Source organism: Pinus tabuliformis, chromosome 3_1 (genome assembly GCF_031772625.1).
Source record: "Pinus tabuliformis cultivar Carrire ecotype Pingquan chromosome 3_1, CPIR1, whole genome shotgun sequence".
NCBI classification, from domain to species: Eukaryota; Viridiplantae; Streptophyta; class Pinopsida; order Pinales; family Pinaceae; genus Pinus; species Pinus tabuliformis.
Window position 1 is genome coordinate 462206586 of NC_142301.1, and position 17314 is coordinate 462223899.

A 17314-nucleotide genomic window follows, 5' to 3' on the forward strand; every position below is an offset into this window, starting at 1 on the left:
CGGAAGGTGCAACAATATGATGTGTGCAGCGTGGTAATGAGGTCCAACATAGTGATGATGGGTGCAACACGATGCAACATAGTGAGGTGCAACATGATGACAAGGTGCAACACAATGCATGGTGATGGAGTCACCTGGGAGAATCAGTTGAAGCAACATGTCTTCAACTGAGTTCAACTATCTCAATTATCATTTACTTAGAGATGATCTATGCTCTTATTTAGATAAGTCAAAGTTTCGACTTCTGTTGTATATGTACTATCTCTCTCTCTGTTTGCTGAACTATTGAAGAACATATAAGAAGAATTGATCAAGGGTTCCCCACATTGGGGTTTGTCCCTGGATAGTGCCACATCTTGTGTCCTCTTGTCTTGGCTTGTCTTCTGCGATCTATGTTTATGTTCTATCTGCAATTTACTTTAACGCTGATGTGATTGCTAATCTGGAAAAGATATTGAGCTAACTGTGAAAATTGAAATAAATTGCTCTAAGCATAGAACATACCTAAAATTAACAGGGGTGCTCTTGCTCTGTGTCAGATTCACAGATCTAAAGTCTCACTTCTTCTATTTAAAATTTTGCTCGATTTTGACAACATATTGGTATGCTGCACCAAGCAAGGAGATGTCCACAAACTCCATTTTTACCTGGATGTATTTTTGTAGACAACCACGGTCCTTGAGCAACAAATGTCGCTCATAGTCCTTGATAACTGACTTCATGCGTAACGTATGAAAGATATTCGCGAACTCTGGCACTTCTTAGTCCCTTTCCTGCCGTAGTGTGGTCCATTTTATGTACTTGTCTTCATAGCTTCCAACAGGGTAATATTGTTCCTTAACAACATCCCTAAAAGAGTTCTAAGAGGGTGCGACTGCAAATAGTGGGGATTCCTCCATGGCCCTTTGCTTACAGTGAGTTTCTGACTAGTCCTTAACATGGGGGGTGGCCTTAAGGAGTGCAAAAGTAATATTTTCTTTATCAGAATAATTATGGATCGAAAAATATCCTTTCAGCAGATATAACCATTTATCTAGAACATTTGCATCTATCTGGCCTTGAAATATAGGAACATCAAAATTAACTTGTACCTTAAAGGAGGCGGCGGCTCCAAAGTGGCTCCTGGATGAAGATGTGCCACCTATGGTAGGACTCCATGAAGGTGAACCTGCCCCCCTTCCCTTCCCCTCCCAAATTAGTCTAGTAGCTCCAAAGAACTAGCAACAAATGTCCGTCAATGTGATGAAAATTAAGTGGAACCTCATACAATATGAGGTATAACACTGAGCAAGAAACGCGTTCACTACTACTCAAATTGCTGGTTCTGCTGCCCAAAATGATGATTTGCATCCTTAAAACATGGGGAGTTGATACCACTACAATCTATTGAAATTCTGGCATTTGTCAACTGCATCATCTTGAACCACAATTGTGATCTTTCTTTCCAATTACTAGGTTGGTGATAACAGGACCTACAACTATCTATGCAACGAACTTTAGTTTGCAGCTACTACAGTGCAAATGGATTTCATAGCAGCTCATCAAATAAATGACTCAATGTTATCATTTATGATCACAAGCCATCATTTGTGATGATTTTAGAAAGCAAATGACTATTGTGGATTTTTCACTTGAACTAGAATGCTAAATACTGAGGTTTGATGCCATTTAGGTCTTCTTTTCTATGTATTTGATTGTTATGAGTTTCATAAACTAAAGATTTTCGATGTGCATCTAAATGGCATATTTTTGGTTTTCTTTCCATGTCGCTTTTGACAGTTAGGATCACAATGATGGTCTGCTGCACTCTATTTCTGGTCTGTTATTATACGTGATTATTCAATGCATACCTCTTCACAATGAATTGTAATATAAAATGCCTTTAGGTGATAGATTGAGTTGGAATATATATGGACATGGTGATCTCGGTGGCATCCATGCCATGAATACGTAGATGGTTGAAAGTGGTGCATAGCTGAGTTATATGTAAATATGGTTTACCAAGATTTGTCTAGGTACTTGCCTAGGTTTAATGTGTTCCAATACTTGTATTGCCACATGCCGGGGTAATGGAAATCTAATTAAAGGAGGCACCATGCAGTATAATACAAATCTGAATTATTATTCTTGCCTTTTAGTAAGGGGCCTTGGCAAACTTTCTAATACAACATTAATTATAGCAAAGTTGCATGCATAACCTGGGCATCTAACAGATAAGCTGGAATTTTGAAATTTTTTCAGGTAACTGCAATCAGCATGGAAAGTATTTTGGTAGGCAAAGATCTTCGTGGATGTGCATTTGTCTATGGTTCACTGAGTTTCATAGAGAAAATTTCGTGTGGGATTGTGCTCTACATCATTGAAGATTTTCATAGTAAGTATTCACTGTGGCTCCTAAGGTGTAATTTTTTTGATCTCCCAAAATACATTTTTTTAATTGCATATTATTGAAATACCATTTGTCATAAGCTAAGAATCCTATAAATTTTAATTTATTTAACATGTTATCCATAAAATTCATATCTTACAGACCAAAGTGGCTGCCCTTTACCACTCTGAATATTTGGGTGTAGATATTGTGGTCTTTTGAAAACAGGACATATCATAAGATTGGGTTCTTTTACATTTCTTTATTCCGGTGATTACAGTTCATTGTATTTTAGTCATTTTGTGTATGGAGCTTGCTATATTACGCTGCATGTCTGTGCATTAGAGTAAATCTCATAAAACAGATATTATACTTTATTCAAGTTGCTTTCTTGATTCTCTTCTGGAATTTAACGTAACCTAACTTTATTGGCATATTAGTATTTTGGTTAATGTTTGCTGCCAATTTGTGCTGCATGTACATTAGCATAACAAAAGTCCAAAGCGCATCAGACAGTGGCGCTACCAATAACCTAAATGTTTCATGGGGCAGCAAATTTCAAAGAGACTAAATTTTCCTAGTTCTATCCAGAGGCATACCATGTTATTCCATGTTCTAGCCTAATGCTTGAGTTTTATTTTACAAATGAAATTCTTTCTTACCCCAAAGCTCTCTCACATTTAAGACACCTTTCTATATTATGCTTAGGGATTTGTGTCCTGCCTGTAATTTGTAAGTCAGATAATTCTATCTTCTCTATGCTTAAAGTCTGTGGCTACATCTTCGTACAAAGTGCAGTTTTCGCATGAATCTTAGCATTTCCCTTCTTTGTCTGTCCATTCTTTATCCAGTGGTTCTGCTGCCTAGGTTGTCTTTTATAGTGAGTTGGTAACTGTTTTTTTTTTCCTTTTTAGTTTTCTTTACATTTTAAAACTCTTCCTTGACTTCTTTTTTTCTCTTCCCCTTTCATCCATCCTTCTGGGGACTTCTAAACAATCTTTTCATTAACCTTTTATATAAGATGCATTGCTTGCTTACAGTGCAATAATGTGGTCATGTTCCATCCTTTTACTTTCATGGTATAAATTTTCATGAGAAAGTGACTAGTCTTCAATCTTCAAGAAGACTAGCTTCAAATACAGAGTCCAGAATGCTTTTCTCACTAAGCTTCAAAAAAAGAAAACTTCTTTTACTGGATAGAGTTGAAGCTGGTTCCAAAATTTTCCTTATTCCTACTAGCCAGTCAAGCATAAAACAGTCAAGACCGAGATATCTCCTTGATTATTAACCTAATAAGTTTTCTTCTTTTACATGTGCAGCCTCTGCGAACGGATGTAATGCGTCTCACAAATTGGGATTGTGCCATTCATTAACTCAAATGTCTCTTGCTTTTGTCCCCGGAGGATGTGCTCTTTTAGGCATAATCGTGACATTCACGATGGATTTGGATGCAGTGCCGGACTTAGATGCAGTGACTGTGCAGTCATTACATGAGCCGTTACTTTCCTAAATGAATCTTGAAGCACTTATCTTTAATCAAGGCACTCTGAGGGTCGGCCAAGGCAGATACATAAGCATAGTAACTTACTATACTGAATAGTTGAAGGGCCTTAACCATTGTCCCGAGAATTGCTATTAATGTTCTAGGCTGTAAACATAACAGAGGTGTTTATGTCAAATGCCAGTAGGCTTTCTGTCTCTCATGATTGGTTTGACAATTGAGCCAATTGAGCAACTACGAAGTTGCATGTAACACAAGTGCATTTCTACATTTATTGTTCATATCATTCATACTATGTGGCAAAATAAGCTGCTGTGGGGCTATGATCATGATATTCTTGGTACAGAAGTTTAGCTGAAAATGATCAAAATTCTTGTATTATAATAAATTCTAATCCATTTATTCTATTTTATCACCTCATTAATCTTGTTTATGAGTTTTACTCCTTTGTACACTCGTTTATGAACAAGCCCATGTACATGGCATTCAACTGGACCTAGAGAGACTAAATAAAAGAGTAACCCCAATAATAAGTCCCCAGCATGAGTAACTTATACTTTAAGGGTACGGTGTAACATCTAACGTCAGGGTTGGAATTTCAAAATAGACCCACTCGTCAAAACGGTTTTCACACCTCCCTATCCCGTCTTCACAATTTCAAAAAATGATCGTGACGTTTTTGCAAATTTTTAAACCGTATTTGATGGGCAAATCACCCCATCACGGACAATTTGCCCGTCAAACAAATTCCATCCGTCTAAGGTCTCGAGGGTTGAGAAACAAATTTCATGATGTCAAACAGCCTACAATAACAACTGCGTGCACTTTGTTATCTTGATATGTTAGAAAATCTCTACATTTTGTTTTTGTACGAAATCATTTATAACTCCAAGATTGGTCCAATGCAATGTTCCTGTCCGGTGGTTTTGGCTGTACATCAAACCTTTGAAAAGGCATCCCCTTTTTTTTTTCAAATTTATGTGTAGATAAAAATAGCTAAACCTATCATAAGAAATTATTACCATGGTAGTAGTCATTTGCAATATAAACTAGACTGACAGCAAACCTTGAGCCTGCTAGCCAGATATACATAGTTATTATAAAATATGCCATCTTGAACAGGAAATAATCAAAATAGCACTACAATATTTCATGACCTATTAAATCCAAAAGTAATTAATTAAGATATAAAAATTAACAGCCTTCAACTTCGTCAGAAAGAATATGGTATGATAAAATGATAAAATCATAGCAGGTGTTACATGGAAAATTAAATAAATTAAGGTGCCGAGACCAGCCATCCACTCAGCAAGAGACGTAGATCGTTGTTTTTCATTGTTGTCTCAATTGCTTTTTCCCACACGACTCTGGTTGCTGCTAGTATCTGAAGCTAGGGACGCAAAGTGCTTGCGCTGCTCCTTTGTTGTGCGATTGGTGTGTGGATCAGTTTTGACTAGGTCAGCTTTTAGTGGTCCCATGTTGTCTGTGGCCAAGGTTGCCAACGTGGGGAAAATAAAAATATCTATAACTTGCTCCCAAGGTGATGAAGTTTGATAGCCACCTTCTATGCTTTACCAATTTGTTAGACGTCGATAAACGATTTAGTATGTGATTAAACATCACCATAATCTAAGTTTAGGATGATCATTAATACAATTTTGGTTGACAAGTACATTTTTCACCATAACTATTTGGTTAGATAATCCAATAAGTTGGGAACTCTTCGCAACTTTCATTTAGAATTTATATTAAAGTTGATTTGAATTCCAAAGAAGATATTCGTAACCATATAACTATTTGGTTAGATAATCCAATAACTTGGGAACTCTTATATTAAAGTTGATTTGAATTCCAAAGAAGATATTCATAACCATATAGTCATATGTTTCATTTAATATATTCATGGTATGGAAAGTGACGTTTAAAGTAATGTTGAGTGTAATTTTGTTGTTATTTTTGTCATTGTGATGGATATATATATGTGTGTGTGTGTGTGTGTGGGGAAGTAGTTAATAATTAATAATTAAACATTTGTAAATGGCAAAAATTTTAAAATTCATGGTTAAAGAAGAAGAAAGAGTTATGGCAATGGATTTCTTTTGTGAAAAGTACAAAAAATTATGGGGAAGTACATAGATGAATTAATGAAATAAATAAGAATGTAATAGACAACTTAGAAAAAATGATAATCAAGTGCAAGTTGCTTGTTTTTAATCGAATTTTTCTTAACGAGAATTAAGAGTTTAAGAGGAGGAAAAATGAGCAAATTAATGAAAGATAAGGACACATGAAAGGAAAAAAATTCAAGAAGAGATTGAAATAAAAAAGTATTAACATCATAATAAAGTTTTTCTTAACATAGTTAAAATTGTAAGATGTCTACATGAAGATGTATAATTGCTCAATGATATCAACAACCATGAGTTAAATTGTTTGAAGGTCATTAGGTAGTAATTATCAAATTAGAAGATTGGTTTCTACTATGTATCTTGTATGAAAATCAACATGGTATTAGAGCTTGTTAAAGAGTAGCCATTGAAGTCAGCGTAAGATACAAGAAAGAGAGCCCTAAAGAAGTCGCAATCTACTGGAGGAGGATGAGTTTTGTTTTAAGAAGGCCGAGTTTATGTGTTTCGTGGAGTGTGAGGAAGCTACAAGGATAACCCTAGCTCGATTCTGTTGCAGAAGGTATCTGTGTCAAGGAGGAGGCCTGGCCACAACCTTAAGAAGGAGGTCACAACCCAAAACAATAGCGAAGGCCATAGGGCCATTAGCTTGGCTGAGGGTTGTAGGATGGCTGCAACTAACAAAGAGAGGTCAATGGCCAACATAAGCAACACAAGGTTGTAGAGGAAGGTCAAGGGCCTTAGGAACCCACTAAAGTGTAGTCACAACCACAAGAAGTGACCCACAACCAAGAAGGAGGCTTGAGCCTTGTTCTGTTTATGTAATTTAATATTTCAGATCAACCCTAAGGTTGAAAGTTTACAAGGCTAGATCAAGGGAACCTCAAGTAAATTAGATGAAATTTTTGATTTGCATTAACTGTTGGATTCTTGAAATTTCTACAAGATTTGCATTCAGATATGATGATTTTGATGCATTAAAAGAAAGGTAGCTCATAGAAATAAACCAATTGGTGGATAGTAAGCAATTTTCCAATAGAGGTAATTTCCATGACTGTGAAATAGGGAATTTTCTTATTGGTCTTGTAGTCCAAACAAAGGAGTTAGATTTGAATTAACAACACCGCTCTATAAATATTGGCATTGAAATGAGGAACATAATTTAGAGTAGAATAATGACAGTGAGAAATGGTGCATTTATCATCTACGTTATGTGGAGTACCATGATCCTATTAGAAGAAAATAGAGTTCCAGGTTGTTATAAGATCCACCTTGAAGCATAAGTATCAAAGATTGTGTATAAGTTGGTTCATGAAAATTTTCATCGCAGTACACATTGTATTTATATACATTGTGGAAGGGATTGAGACAAATACATACCGACTACATAGTTAAATCATTATGCCTGATTTCCTTGTAGATCTTGGCATGGGTATGAGAACATAGAGAGATCCAATTGCAACTTTTATGAAAGCACTTTTTAAAAGTTGGGGCCATCAAAGACAGAGTTGAAACATGAATATGTTGGCATATGACCTTTGAAGTACCTCAACATTTTTCAACAACTAGATATTAGGAAGGCTAACCTACCATTTGGAACAACTATATCCCTATTCTCTTCATAAGCAAGGGTAATGAAAGACCACCTAATACGAGTGAGAAGCTTGAATGACTTCATTGGAAAATAGTAGGATGAGGGTTTTGCTATAAGGGGAAGAGGTCTGTGTGACAAGAAAGGACTTGTTGGCCACCACAAAGAAGAAAAGAGGTTTGTTGTAGGTCTCAAGGTCTGTGGACAACAAGAACGAGGCCTAAAAGGTTAGGCCATTGTTGTAGAAGGGAAGATCGAGTCCTGTTTCGATACCTACAACAAGTTTTTTAGGGTCATTTGAGTTGTATAAAGGTTGATCAAGAGTGAATAAAGGGTTGAACTTAGGGCTTCTTGGTGGGCAACTAAGATTGGCAAAAGTCTGTGGAGAAAAGAAGTTTGTAGTTGTGAAGGGCAAGATCTACAACAAGGACAATAATAATACTAGTATGTTGTGGGCTAAAAGGAGCAAGCCCAGATAGCATGATGATGATGACGAGGATGATCATCCAACTCAAAAAAGAAAAAGAAATCTAAGCTTGATAAGATTGAAGATGGAACTCATTGATTTCTACAAGAAAGCAAGGATCAAGATGGTGGAGTTTACAATTCCCTACAACACATCATTTTCTTTCTTAATCAAGAGATAAATACTTCATATCTTTCTCCCTTGATTATTGTTATTTTTCCTTGGTGAGCCTCTTGTCTTTGTATTTTTTTCTTAGTTATAATTATTTCTTCCATGGCCTCTTAAATGAGGTTTGTAGGCACACCATGAAGGTCACAAAGGCAATGATTATGGAAGCAGATGACAGGATCAGGAAGGATGAAACAAAACTTGTGGCAAGAAGGTTCTCCCTGTAAGAGGGAGTACAAGGATATTTTTTGCTCTAATCTTCGATAGATAGGTCTAAGGGCTTGAGTATAAACTCAACAAAGTGTTTAGTGTTTAAAAGAAAGAAATTGTATAGATTGTTAAGACATCTAGTATCATGCCAGATGACAAGAAGAGCTTCTAGTTCCAAGGGAGAAGATTGTCAGGTAGAGTCGAAGGATTAAATTTCTTAAAAGTTGTCATGGGTTGAGATTGTCAAGATGCTTAGAGACAAAAAGTCTCTAGGAGTAGTATGCCTTCTTTGGGGAGACCATGCAATAGCAGAATGACTTGCTTAAGAGGGAGCAACAACAACAAAATGGATTCCTTACATGACAAAGTGAGCATCAGTGGTAGAAGGACTTGCTTATGTGACAGGGAGAAACAATGACAAAAGCATTCGCTTCTGTGACAGAGGGAGCAACCAGGACTAACGCAGGAAGACCTACTTCAGTGTCAGAGGGAGTTGCCCTTGGAGATTCAATGAAGAATTTTGGCTAGATACACTATTTTTTGGGATTGGGTATTCAAATTTGTGGATCTCTCAATGTATAGGCATTTGATTGGATCTTTGATGTACCTGGTTAACACAAGGTTTGATATTTTCTTTGCAGTGACACTCTGAGCTAGTTTATCGTCGAGCCAAGGTAGATACATTAGGTTGCAACAAAGCATGGTTTAGGTACCTGTGTTGTACAATAGATATGGTTTGAGATATGTCTTAGGTGGTGAAGTTAGGCTGCAAGGTATACATGTTTAGATTCGACAATGAGTGTAGAGGACAAAAAGAACACATAAGGTGCTACTTTAGCTTGGGATCAACTATGATATCTTGGTTTATTAGGAAGCTAGCTTCTATCACACTTAGTATAGCATAGGTAGAGTATATCGTAACATGTGTTGCAAGTCGTGAAGAAGTGTGACTTTGAAATCTTCTTGCAGGACTCTTTGATCAAATCACTTCATTCGAGACATGGTACAGAGAGGAGTAGTGGAACTCCAGTACATATACATAGATGAGCAGATCACAGACATTCTCATCAAGCCTCTATCTAGAATGAAGTTTGTATACTCTAGAGACAAGCTTGATGTGATGTGGAATGTATCCCACATTGAGAGGGAGAATTGATGTCTTTGTAGAATTAGGGTAGACCATCTCCTAAAGCCATAAAAGACTTTGGGTAGGTCATAAAGGACTTTGACCAAGGGAGATGAATAAATTCACTTGAAAAGATAGAAGGACTTGGCTAGGTCATAAAGGACATTGACTAGAAAGGTGAATTGCCCAAGGGAATTTTATAGGGGCAAATTACAAGATTGAACAGATCTTCTCCTAAGAAGCTAGAAGCACTTTCCTCTCAGAAGGACTTGGCTAGGTCATAAAGGACTGTGACCAAAGGATATAAATGTAATTCACGTGAAAAGCCATAAAGAACTTTGATTGGGTGAATGGTCTAAGGGCAGAGTCTCTCCTAAGAAGCTAGAAGGATTTGGTTGAGTCATAAAAGACTTTTTGACTAGAGGAGATTGATACGTTTTCCTAAGGAGCCATAAAGGATTTTGGCCAAAGGTAAAAGGCCCTCGATACTCACATTTCCGACTCCAGGATGGAGTTATCTATATACATACATCCACATAACAAGCTTATGAACTTTTCTTATGGAGGAGAAATTTCAGCTAGGGTAAAATTATTTATAGCCAAGGAGAATACGTCCCTCGCTAAGAGGATGTGTTGATTTTTGTGTAGCATCAAGAGGTATTCCCACATGTCAAGAGACCTCCTAAGTCATTCTAAAAGATTTATGAAAATAAAAATAAAAATAAAATTTCAATTTTTATTTGGCTTCATGCATGATCAAAGAGGACAAGTCGGCCCAGCTCATGAAGGGAAATGTCCCTTGGGGTAAATGCACCCATTTGACCATTAGGGGAATTTTGAAGTCTAAAATGGGCCTCCTAAGGAAAATGTACAATCAAAATTCACTTTATGAGCGCTAATCACATTTTAGGGAATGACATCATCCTCAATGGTTGATGTGACATTGCTTGAGTTAAATGTACTTATTTGTCACATCCTCAATGGTGGATAAAAGCTCATGGTAAACCATTGTAGTGCTCTACATATTTTTAAAGTCATAAAGTAAAGTACTCATAATAAATATCATTTCACACTTTTTGAATAAAATATTAGTATTGTCATTTCATATTTTTTGAAAGAAACAATGCATATCCCAATACAATCTTCATGTCTTTACACAAATTCCAAAAAATATTATATTTGTATATTTTCATATATTTATTTTTAAATTATATATTCATCTCATTTTATTTAATATTACAATTTCAAATTAATTATAAGTTAATATTTATACATATATATTATACATATGAAATCAAAATAAATAAAAATGCAACCTTGTAATTTTAGGATAAATCAAATATGTGAATAGTATTATTATAATATTAATAGCAATACAAACATATTTAAATTAAAGAAAAATATATATTAGTTTTATATGATTTATGTTTTTTTAAATAAATTGATCTTACAAATTTTGCTTAAAGTTATTGAATAACATATAAAATTATGTTATTATAAAAATTTTAAACAAATCAATGTGATAAGGATTATAAAAAATTATCATGTTTTTCCAAAGTAGAAAATAATAAAATTTTATTGTGTTAATTACAATAATAATTTTATTAAAATATTTAATGATTAAAAAGTGAATATAATTATTGGTCCTACAAATTCACTTATATTTAAGTTGAAATTATAAAATAATATGCAAATTGTGTTGTGATGCTTATCTTAAAAATCAATAATATTAATTTTTTACTTATATATTTTGCAACCTTTTTTTATTTTTATTTTTTTAATGAGTGTAAGAATATATTATATTATTTGATTTTTATACAATATATTAATTACATGTTATTATATAATTTAATTTTATAATTTAAATAATATAAATTTTAATTAATAGTATATCATGCAATTAAGAATTTAAGAATTTATATTTATAATTTATTTTAAGTTATTCAAGTATAAAGGACAAATGCATTAGTTGTTTAATGATAATGATTTTTTCTTGAAAAAGTCATTATTATTTATAGTCACATCAATACAATTTTTCAATTGAATTTAATGGTTACATGGATTGTGGTGCAAAAGGTGAATTGCAAATTCATAAAATATATTTTATCGGTTTAGCTATTATTTTATTATTTCCTTAGGAGGTCCATTTTAGATCTCAAAATTTCCCATATATATATATATATATATATATATATATATATAATGTGACATTTCATTTGATCACTCACTCATCATTTTTTTTCTTCAATAACAACCACATGTGGGAGTAGATAGAGGACGAATTCGACTGAAGTTTAGACTTGAAGTTTTGGCACATATTTCTAGACGATTTGGAATTATAAACCTTACTGAAGGTTTGTTGGTTTTTCTGGGGAAAATTTATTGTCTTTATTGTGCATGGTTGTTTCTTTATGATATTTATTGTTTTTGTTGTATTTACTTTTTAAATATTCTATGTAGAATTTCTCAATGATATCAATAACATTAGATAAACTATTTGAAGGTCATTAGGTAGTAATTATCAAATTAGAAGATTGGTTTCTCCTACGTAGCTTATAGAAAAATCAACATTTTTTTATTGTACAAATGACCCCTTTATAAAACAATAGGCGACTCTAACAACTAATTCATAATTAGAGAACTGGTTCAACTAAATGCATAACCATATCATAGGATCTCTCCACAATAGCTCCTCAAATCCTTCCATGAATATCTTAATTGATCTCCATCCCTAATTTCTCTCATTTCTTCTAATATTTTAATCATACAAAGAATTTTAGAATTTTTATTTTTTTTGGGGCTATATTGCTCTCTGCTTTAGATAATCTCATTCTCAAACATTTCAACATTTTGCATAAAATTTACCCATAACATTCCTTTATCTTTAGCCATTATGTAGAGAGAACAATAGCATCAGTAATATAGTAGAATAGTAAGGATCAATAGATGAAAAACATGCACAAAAGAGACACCAAGATTTAGGTTAGAGACTAGGGAAAAACCCCACAAAGGGGGGAAACCCAACCAAGTTCTTCTTCTTTAGATATTCATCAAATGTTTAGCCGATATACAAAGTACATCCATTATGAGATACATTAGTCACAACAAGCCTTCAAGGCCAATTTAAGTTAGTTCACAACTACGTTTTTGAACTGAACGAATTAAGTCCAAGAGAGAGTTGCTTTCACATCACTATCTAGAGAATCTCAAGTTACATTAGCATCATTCATTGTCATTATCTGTTATAGGAGTACTGCCATCATTGTCAAAGGAGCACTGCCATCACTGTCATAGGAGTACTGCAATGTCATCCATCAAATTCTGTGCCATTCAACAAGGGTATTTGACATATCAAGCTAACTGTTATAATCAAGATTACTATTATACATATCAAGAGCACATATCGAGGTCGCTGAAATATATATAGGGTTTCAATAGATCACTGCCATATCATTCATCCAAGTTACTGTCATATATTCAAAGCATTGTCAAGAAGATACTGTCACAAATCAAGAGCACTGTCTTATATAGGGTTACTTCCACATCACAAATCAATACTATACAAGGTTGCTTCCAGACTAGGTTACTGCTACTTAAACGTTAAATGCCATATCATACTATCAATGTCTCAATATCACAATGTTATAGTTACTTCCATATATTGGAATGTTTCTTTATCATATCATTTTGTTGATTCACACATCATATTGTACATTGACATATATCCTTAGATCATATACATAGAATGAGGTCATTATAATACAGACTAGATCACAGTCATATAAATCAAGCCATTGCAATTCATGCAAGACACCTAGAATAGTGAATGATCCATGAGATACATATATCAACAAAAGCAAGCCATAAAAATTACAAAAGTATAAGAGTAAGCCACAAAGTAAGTGATGTGAGCCGCAAAGTTATAGGTTGTGTTACAGAGCATAGGAAATGCCACATGAAATGAGTACAAAGAATCATATATGAGTATAAAATGCCAATCCAAAGTCAAGTGACGTCAAGCAATTTCAAGAAAAAGTCATACAAAAGTATCATATGCAAGCCGAGAATGCAAAGTTAAATGATATCAAAGATTTCAAGAAAGAGCCATTAAAAAATAATATATCGAACCATAAATAATGGGAGTCAACCTTCAAACCAAAACTGAGAACCTAGGCGTACCATTTGTAAACTTAGAAAAGTCACAAATAGATCAAAGCAAGCCACATAATTTGACCATGACTCATAGATGCGAACCGTACATGGATTAATGCATTTACATATGTGAGCCATTGTAGGTGTGAGATTTATTGAAACGAGCTTTTGATGCAAACCTATTGTATGTGAGACACAATATTGATCCACTGATGCGAGCCACACAAACCATTATTAGCAAACCTCGAAGAAGAATCCATTATACAAACCACAAGGAAGAGATACCTCAGACGATTGAAATTATTGATTATGCCAAATGGAGAAACATAGACGAATATTTATAGTTGTCTCTACTTATGAAAGGTCATGAATTTTGGGGCAAGCCAACTTGCCAATTTGGATGACCAACTTATGGAGGGAAATTTGATTTTGAATTTTTGAAAATTCCTAATTTATTCTCCTAACTGATGCAATTTATTTATCTTTAGTTAATTAAATTAATGACAAATAATGAATAACTCATTACCGCAATCTTCACAACAAAATAAATACATTGCAAAAATAAATCTGGAACTGAGAAAATAGATGCACACAATTAACACAATTATTTTGGACTAATTTCCTCGAAAAGACCTCGAAGGGAAAACCGGTTCAACAGATGAGGGTTTATTTTATTATTATGCAACAGTAAAATCCGAGTAAATTAATATAGATTCATAACTGCCAATCCTCTGGTAAATAATCTGGCCAAATAATTTGGAGAAAAATTCTACCTTCTGCAAAGTAACTCAACCTCTCTTTATTGTGCTCACACTTCCTTTTGACAACTTTCTTTGCTGGCCTATGCAAGTCTAGATAGCCTTTGAAACACCTTTCACTGGGTCATCTAGCCTCCTCCTGCCATTGGAAAAAATTTCTCTACCTTTTCGAAGAATTTCCTGGCTTCTAGCACCTAAAACAAATTCCTCCTGACAATTTGCTCAACTGGACTTGCTAACTCACACTCCCTGGATCGATTCTCTGCAAAAAAACTCAGCCTCCCTTTACCTTCCTCTCCAGCACTAGAAAACTACTAGAAAATTCCTCTAGAGTTTCTCTCTACTACTCCCTCTCGTTCCTTCTCTTCTTTTGGCTCGAACTCTCTTCCTTACTGAAGTTGCAACTGGATAGTTCGACCTGCCAAGGAAACTCGCTCTCCATGACTATGTCTCTCCTCATCCCATTGATATGCTCTTATAATCTCTCACTATAGCTTCAATGGCCATGTTTAAATCCTCATCAATGGCTAATATCATCTTGTACTCTATCCATGTGAGTATCTAGAGATTTCTCAATTATACCTAATTAATTCCCTTTAATTAATCAATTTACCTAAGTTAGACTTATGCATTTTTAATTATCAATCAATTAATTTAATTGAGTGGTCTATAGGCGCTTCTTCCAAAACCTTTTCTAGGTTTTGGAGATCTTATGTTCCTTAGCCTCTTAGACATAAATCAAAACTAGAAAACCTACCCAATGCTACAAAAACTAATACTCCCTCTTAGTGAGGAAGGTGTTCTCTCTCTCCAATACTATACCAACCTGCACTTGGATAGTCCTGTGTTGATAATTTCTGACTCACTTCCTTCACTTCTCCAAGTTGACCAATCCTGCCACTTGAAATCAATGTGAAGGTAACATTGTCCATCATGCTACTGTGCAAACTCTGATCTACTCATATTGTTGTTGCTACTGTAACTACTGCAATAATGAGTCTGATCTCCCCAGATCCTAAAGCACTAGATTCCATAGGGATTCTCCCTTTAAAGCTAGACTCCCTCCGAGTCTTGATCTTCCTATGGGAAATATTGTTTCTCCCCCCTTGAAACTCACATTTTCACTTTTCACTGGAAACTAGAATGTGAAGCTTTGGCGAGGAACCTGCTGGCTGGATTTGCGACTGAAATTCACATTGATCGTGTCACTGCAACTAGTTCTGCAACTCTCTCTCGATCATAAGAATGAAACTAGCTCTGCTACTATCAACCTGAAGACATCATGCTGACACTGTGTTACCATAACTAGCTCTGCAACTGTCTATCGAGCATCTAACTCCACTACCTCAACTAACACTAAATATTGCTACTAAATACTATGGGCCCATGTAGCAATGGTAATGATCTTGCTGCAACAACTGGAACTGATCAACCCGATCTCCTTGCTGCATCTAGATCCTTCCCAACTTGACACACTCATGTATCATGCTCCTCCTCCACCTAGAGATATGTTTGTTATCAGTACAAACTCCTCCAATCTGGCAGTTAGCTCATCAATATTTGTCAAAGCTGTTGCCTGCTCCTGCTTCTCCTTCTTTTCCTTCTTCCTTTGAGGATACTAGGTGACATAGTGGCCATACTCACCAAACCCAATGCACTTGATCTTCGACAAATATTTTTTCTTCCTCTCGCCTGCTCCCGAGCCTTGTCCTTAACTAGGACCATTTTTCACTTTTCCCTTACCTACAAGGGCCATGTTTTCCTCATCCTCCTCCTCCTTCAGTCCCTTGCTATTGTTGTTGGTAGAACCATTTTAAAGACTGAGCCTTAGCTCCTCTTCAGTGAATCACTCCATAAACGATCCTATCCGTGAAGCATATCTTGCCCCAAAATAACTTAGACGGAAGTATGTCACTCGGTGAAACCATTGAGAGTTGTTCTAATTAGCTCACTATCTAAAGTTTTTTCTCCAACAGATGCAAGTTAATCTATGAAATTTTGAATCCTGGTGAGGTAGGGTGTAAGGTCTTCTCTCTTCTACATTTGATTTGTCCTCAGCGTCTCCTTGAGAACCGTCTTCCGATTCTCCGATGGATTCTCATAAAACTTGATTACAACATCCCACATTTCCTTTGTTGTCTTTAATGTAGCAACATGCAAAACGATATGATCCTAAACCCCATCTAAGATCTTCCTCTTAGCCTTGGCCATTTCTTTCTTGTATATTTCCTATTTTTTAGCATCTATATGTATGGAAACATTGTTTTGAGAAATCTAAAGGGCTACAACTAAGATGATTTCTATTCAACTTGATAATTACTTGTGATGTATTTTTAATTTTCTTGATTATTAGCTTCCTCTTCTTATTATTATGTTGTTCTTATCATAAAAAAAATACCAAAAAAAGAAGATCAATAATACACAAGAACACATGATGTAGGCTGCAAGCCAAGGCCAAGACCTCTCCACTTAAGAGGAAAACCAACAAATCTCTTCTCTTCTTGTAGATTCTTCAAATGACGAATTCCAAGACCTCTAGATCAACCCCAATACCCTTCCAAGACCAAGTCTAACCTTTTTGATGATGTGCTTCCTCTATCCAAGCCAAACCCAATCAAATCTCTTCTAGCTGTACAACTTTGACCCTCAACTACATAATTTCGGCCTCCACTATAGGTTTGAAATTTTCGGTCGCTGCAATGGTTACTGCTTCCACACATGTGAGAAATTTCAGGGCTTCCAAGGATTCCTTTGAACTTCACTTGGGTTCCTCCTTCTTCTAGGGATTGGAGGTGACCTAAGAGAACTTCCTTCGACCTACTTTCTACAATTTATATAACTTCGATCT

At 35.1% G+C, this 17314-nt stretch overlaps 1 protein-coding gene across 5 annotated transcripts in view; it reads left to right on the plus strand.

The window, feature by feature from the left end:
* LOC149187742 (uncharacterized) overlaps positions 1–4289 on the plus strand; it is a 213665-nt gene extending 209376 nt beyond the window's left edge. For all 5 annotated transcript variants that reach the window (XM_089411459.1, XM_089411460.1, XM_089411462.1 and 2 more), the window contains 2 exons: positions 2242–2374; positions 3688–4289. In XM_089411459.1, coding sequence (XP_089267585.1) covers positions 2242–2374; positions 3688–3878 — 324 coding nt within the window. In that variant the 3' untranslated portion in view covers positions 3879–4289. The remainder of the gene's footprint in view (positions 1–2241; positions 2375–3687) is intronic.
* The last annotated feature ends 13025 nt before the right edge of the window (positions 4290–17314 follow it).